General features: G+C 41.0%; 1 protein-coding gene across 1 annotated transcript in view; it reads right to left on the reverse strand.

Moving 5' to 3' along the window:
• Positions 1 to 6692, reverse strand: part of LOC107718479 (unconventional myosin-IXb-like) — a 64180-nt gene that overhangs the window by 10764 nt on the left and 46724 nt on the right. Inside the window, 14 exon segments of the mRNA XM_016525568.1 lie at positions 2 to 151; positions 238 to 357; positions 473 to 583; positions 776 to 856; positions 1429 to 1545; positions 2239 to 2278; positions 3157 to 3270; positions 4020 to 4112; positions 4885 to 4960; positions 5217 to 5460; positions 5645 to 5851; positions 5940 to 6074; positions 6160 to 6276; positions 6361 to 6450. Of these exon segments, the coding sequence (XP_016381054.1) occupies positions 2 to 151; positions 238 to 357; positions 473 to 583; positions 776 to 856; positions 1429 to 1545; positions 2239 to 2278; positions 3157 to 3270; positions 4020 to 4112; positions 4885 to 4960; positions 5217 to 5460; positions 5645 to 5851; positions 5940 to 6074; positions 6160 to 6276; positions 6361 to 6450 (1695 nt within the window).

The raw sequence follows: 6692 nt of genomic DNA on the forward strand, positions 1-6692 counted from the left end.
CCTGGATCAAGATGGCTGCCTCTCTCATTCTAACAAATTCCATCCTCTCTATTTTAGCTCTAAACCAATGCTGCAAGAAAATGATTTTGCGCATAACATCCTTGTGGAGGATGTCCTGAAGCTTTTGCCTTTCGAGTTCTTTGAGATACACCTGTAGAAAAGAAACAATGCCAGACATGAAGTTAAAATTCCAAAACTAGAAAAGTTGTCAATTAAACCCTTTAGGGTTCCTATGACCTTGGTTTTCCCAATCTGGTAGGTAGTGTGGTGAAAGCCAAGCCTGTGCAATAGAGATGATATGTCCTCCAGGGACACAGCATTCTTTGGTAGCAACACACGAAACTGCTCAGTAAACTCCTGTAATTCAGAAAACCAGCTTTGTTTTGTTTTTTCGGACAAGCAAAGTTATACACAAGTTTAATTTTTAGGTTTATAGGTTTGTTCCAATCACTAGGTCAAATATATGGGTTACCTGAAAGGTGTATTTGGCTCCATAGCCTGACCGTCTTATGCGCACTGTTTCCAACATTCCCGTGTACCGCAGCTGCTGGACAATGAGCGCCTCATCAAAACACATTTCCTTCTGAATGTCAAAGAGAAAATACAAAAAAAAAAAAAATTATTAATATATAAAAAAAAATATATATAAAAGATTTTGTGCACAGATGAACCATTCAAAATAAGACCAGGAATGTACATGAAAAGTAAATAAAGATTGATGAACTTAAAATCAAGATCAACTTGAATAGGGTGAACAAGGACATTTCATTTGCACCTTCTCAGCATTAGAGCGGAGGCATCGGATGAAGAATGGTTCCGCCCTCCCCAGCGTTTCCAGAAGCTTACTAAGAGACGTCTGCAATATGGAGAAAGATCATAATATTGAGTGGAAGACAAGTTGAAAACCACAAATGATGCCTTTGGCCCATTAGATCCACTGGAGGACAATATTCTTAGCATTCTCTGATCCTAACATTTGAAATATTAGTGCTTAAAATATAGTTTTTAACTGTTCCAAAACCTAGTGAGATTCTGTTATTCCTTTCAGTCTACTGCCTATAAAAGCAGCTGTCTTCTATTCTGCTGCACAAATAGCTCTTCTCATGCAGAGCACATGCCACAATAGTTTGATTTTAGCAATGTCGTCAAGCTAACAGCATGTAACTAAGCGTGCAAAAAAAAAAACTGAACAAATATTGGCTAAAATAATCTTTTTCTATTTAGACTGAACAGTTGTATAAAAAATTTTAAGCACTGAATGAAATATACTTGATGAAATATATGAAATTAAATGTATCTTTTGGAACAGCTTAGTGATTATGATGCCTTACAATGCCTTCACTAGGTTCTGGAACAGAGCATTTGTTTTTAGTCAGAACCACCAAATTGGCACGAACAACCATGCTAATCTAATATAGTTTTTTTTACTTGAAACTGGGCACTGATGCTGGGAGGACGTTTCTTCTTGTGCAGATGAAGTAAAGACTTGGTGGTGCGGTCATGGAGGCCCACTACAAATTTCAGTGACCGAGTGTCCAACAGGTTCTGCCCAAACACACAAAAACAGAAAGTCAATCTCTCACACAGAAAGACTTATATGAATGCCATGGATACATGACGACATGGAAAATCTCATTCCAGCCAGAGCTACAGCGGTAGAGTCTTCAAAACATTTACCCAGCACCGCACATGTAACGGAAAGTCATAAACAATCGTGGCTAAACTTTACACTTTCATCAATGGTGATGGAAATGTACCAGCTATGCTGCAAATGCTTAACAAGTTAAAGGTGCTGTAAGTGATTTATTTTTTTGGATTGCCACACTTAAAATGTCGCTACTACCCAAGATATTACTGAATAACTGTCAAATTACGCTGGTTACATGCTTTTATGGTGGCAATTCTATATTAACACACCAAGCTGAAATTTGGCCTGGAACCTTAAACCGCCTACAATTGCACAGTGTCTAAGCAGGACACAAGAATTATAAATTAAGCTATCTTTGAGTTTTTAAAAAGTTTGCAGAGTAGGCTATGGTTTTCTGTTTGCATGCCAACATTTTTGCAAAGGCAGGGTTGATTTGCATCTTATAATCCAACTATCTTGACCATGTTGACATTAAACATAACAAACTGATGCTACCAATACCGTAAGCAGCATCTTGAAAGTCAAACAAACCTCTAGACAACATTAATTTAAATATGCAGTTAGATCATTTCAGCAAGCGAGAGCTTTACCTTGGGAATGAGTTGCCTGGTCTTGGGGTTCTTGTTTTTCCTGTAGGGAAGGAGGAAGAGGAGGGTTGATGGTTTGTTGAGATAAGAAGCGAAGGGATACGACGTGTTAGTAGAGTGAGTCATGCTTTGGCTTGTGCGACGCGAGTAAGGAAACCTGTGCAATGAGAAGCATTTTACGGAGAACGTCGCACAAGATTTGTTTAAGGAATGGTGTGGAAAAAGCTACATTCGTTTCCAGTCATTTGTCTAACATCCCCATTGAAATGCATGGATTCCCAGAGTTCTCTGGGGTTAAATCTAGCATGTAGACACCATAACAGAGAAGATGGTTTCGGGAGAGATAAAAACATCATGGAAGGGAGGAATGATGGACATTTTTATTGACAGAACTAATCTACGGCATTCCTACTTTAGGGTGAACGACAGTTATAAGAGGACAAGTTTGTAATTCAAGTGTATTCGATGTCTGTGGTCTTTATAAGCAATGATTCTGAAGCTCATAAAACATTACAGACTCAATGGGTTGGTCTCGTATAAGTTCATGCAGCATGCTAGCATGTGGATACCATTCTGAGCGCACGCGCTAATGAAGATCACACTGCTTTCAGCTCATAAACTCTGCATTCCTCTAACATACACCACTGGGGCGCCATCTAAAAATAAATTGGCATACTTGTTAGATGGATATTATTAGTGCAGGGTTAAAAGGGCGGTTGGGGTTAAACAGTACATCACAGGGCGAGCCGATAAATAACTGCATATTTGGCAAAGTTTGGGAGAAGGGAATGTTTCAGAACTAAGCTTAGCAAAGGGCCTCAAGCATTGGCTTCGATGCCAACCGATGATGTCAAGGCATGAAGGGTCAGCAAGGTGGACCCATCCATTCCGAGCCAGAGGGGAGTCAGCGGTCAAACTCACTGGAGGACGTGGCGTGGGAACCGCAGGCGACCCCAGGACTGCAGCAGCTTACGTGGATCTTCTCCATCCAACTGCAAGTCCTTAATGGAGTTGATGATTTGGGCATGCATGTCCCTGATTCAGCCCGGTGAAATGGTAGGGGGAGGAGACAGAGGGAGTGAGGTAAGTTGAACGGGGAAGGGAAAGTACAGGAACCCAACACCAATGTTGTTAACCGACTTTTGGCCAGGGAAACACCCTCCACCACAAAAAGGAATCACGTACAATGAACAAATGCAGGCAAGTGTGTTAAATTCGAAAAGGTCTTTAACTTGGTGAACTATTCCTTCAAGCTTCAGTGGTGAATCCATGCTGTTGTTACTCTGGTTTTGACCTGACGGGGTGTTAAAACGGGGGTCGGCACCCCACTCAACAAAGGCCTGGACTCATGCATTGGTTCACTTACCACTCGGATCAGAACAACAGGAGGTCAAACAGGTAGGATTGGCACTGGGGGCTGGGAACGCACTGCTAATAGCGCGTCAACAAACCAGGAAGCGAACTCGCTTCCATAATAAACTCCATAAAAGGACTCTTTATGGTTTCCTTCCCACTTGGGAGTACTTAGAGGTAATAAACCTCACAAGGTCCTAACTGGGATTTATGAGTGCATGTTGTGGATTGCGGATTTCTTTGAACAAACCAGGTTAAATACAAACTCTGGCTTGCCCTTTGATCACATAAAGAGAGAAAAGCGCTAGATTCTGGATTCTGCGAACATCTGAATGTGGAATTTGAGTTTGCTCAGAATACCGGAAACCCAGCCTTCCCAAGCCACCAAGCTCTCCCTGTCTGACCTCAATGTTCTGCTCAAGTCCACTTACTTCTTACTCTCATAACTAGCAAAGATGTCCTCAAAAGCCTCTAGAGGGCACTCCTCTGAATGATCAAAGGAGAAATCAAGCATAGGAGCATGGCTGTAGAAAATAAACACCACACACACACACACACACACAGTCACTCGAGGGCGAACGGCACCAGCAGGTGCTGATCTATGACCAGCTTTATTGACCGTACGGGTTCAACTTTAGTTAAACTGATCACAGGTCAGTAACTGAGGGGAAACCCTTGACAAACACCAGAGGAAAAGCACAGGGACATTGCAGGAACAAGTACATTTATTAACGTGATCATTCTTTCTAATCTGTCATAGACATGTCCAGGTCATGTCACCACAAAATAAAAATAAAAAAATGTTAGAAATTACATTTTGCATAAAATTTACAGACCATGAAACAATGATACTATGATATTTTCGTGACAATTAAGCACATCTCACCCAATTTTCATTTTAAATTGGATTTGTTGTATTGTCTACAATTGATTGTGATTCACATGAAATGATTAATATAGTGGTATTTAAATAAATTAAATGTTTATTTTTCTTGCATTGTCTACTTATTATGATGCTATTTTATTATGTTGATATTTCCTATTTTTTTCTTTGGATTTTGAGATGAAATATAACCTGGTCATGTTTTTCATTATAGATGCTGTTGTTATATTTTGTATTGGCATAAATGGGACAAAGCGCATGAGATTACTGTGAGAAATCGGCCTGCAATGTGCCTTTGTGGAGAGAGCACGGTCACATGATCACCTGCCACACAAAGGCAACGAAAGGACAGGAGGAGATCAAGTTCCTCACAACACTTCCTCTCTCTCTCTCTTTTCTAGCCCAAAACTTACCGGTACATCCTCTCAATGGGAACGTTGGATCTCTGCAGCTCTCCTAGAGGAACTCTGGAGTTCGGTCGGACCACACCTGTATGTCAACACACAAACAAACAGCGTTGACAGCGTGATTTCAACACCCCACCCAAAACGTCTCGCAAACAACCTTACTCACTTATTTTTATTATCCCTTCTTAGTTGAATCATTCTGAAATCCTTCTAAATAAGACTGTTTGCGTCACCAGGCAGCTTTCTTACATGCAAGCTATAAATAACACCTTCTTAGTCTCTGAAAATCCAAAGTTTTGGACTAATCTGAAAGTAATGCATAATGCTCCATGGGTTACCCGCAGTCTTGGCTGCCCAGCGGCGGCCGGCCTCGTTGAAGGCGGCCAATGCGCGGATGGTGGCGCGGATGATTCCCCATCGGAACATCGCCCCCGGGTCCATCCCAATCAGCTGCCGGACATAAGCGCGGTCGCTGCTTCGCAAGAGAGCCACGATATCCGGACGCATGTGATCCGTGTTCTTCTCACGGAAATCCTGTTGGAGGCAATTTACATTAGCAGGGTCATGCTACAAAACAGGTGTCTTTTGTTTTAAATACATTTAAATATTAATTATTAATATATAATATAATAATAAAAATTTATATGGAATTATTTTGATTTGATTTTATAGTATTTATTTTATAGTAATACATACAGTACATTATTTTTATTATAACTTTTGTACTTTAATAAGAATTAAAGTACAAAATACATTTTGTAAACACCAGAAGAAAGAAATGTACATCAGCACAAAAATTGGTGCTTATCTTTCCAAAAAATGAGTTCCGAGAGCAATGAACCAATTCTTACTTGCTCTCCTCATCAAGTAAATAGAGGAGTCCAGTGGGCTTCTTGCTGATGAGGTGAATACAGCCCACGTTATCGGTGTAGTCGATGTTGTGCCAGGTGATGCCCTCGGCCTGATACTCCTCCTGCAGGCGGACAAACCACATATTGTGATCAAACTGCCATAAAATGGAGACTTTTGAAGGTTGCGACCATGCAAACCAGCCCACTAACCTGTTCAAGTTTAAAGATGTGCTGGTTGAAGTAATACTGAAGCTGCTCGTTGGCATAGTTGATGCAGAATTGTTCAAAGCTGTTGGTCTCAAAGTCTTCAAAGCCGAAGATATCAAGCACACCAATAGATAAACACTGAAATAATGGAGAAACCACGTGACTGTAAGACCTTGAACATCCTTAATGCAGACTCTGATTGTTGCAGTTTCAAGCATCTTACCGAAACGGACTCCTCCATGTCTTTCTTATTAAGCAGCGCGTGATTGATGCGCAGGACGATCCAGTCGAACAGGGCGCTGTACAGTGACTTGGCCATGGAGTCTCGTGCGGTGATCGCCTGCACAAAACGACACTCGTTTAGCTACAAAACACCTGGGCGCTCTGCTAACAGCGGCGTATGAAAGCGACGGCTCTAGCGCACCTCGCTGTGGCTGTAAGGCAGAATCAGCTTGTCGTTCACGGTCACAGTTTTCCTCTTGGTAAGAGCCTCCACCAACAGCTCCTCCTTAACCTGGACGAAAACCCCAAAGAAAGCTTGAGAAGTGACATCCAAAACATACAACAAACTAGCCAGAGCATAAAACAGTATTTAAAATGAAAAAAAAAGTTTTTTTCCCCCCCAAAAATCAACATATTAGGATGATTTCTGAAGGATCATGTGACACTTTATACTGGAGTGATGGCTGATGGAAATTCAGCTTTGCATCACAGAAATAAATTATATTTTAAAGTATATTAAAATAGAAACCATTA

Source organism: Sinocyclocheilus rhinocerous, unplaced genomic scaffold (assembly GCF_001515625.1).
Source record: "Sinocyclocheilus rhinocerous isolate Xijiao unplaced genomic scaffold, SAMN03320098_v1.1 scaffold92, whole genome shotgun sequence".
Taxonomy (NCBI): Eukaryota; Metazoa; Chordata; class Actinopteri; order Cypriniformes; family Cyprinidae; genus Sinocyclocheilus; species Sinocyclocheilus rhinocerous.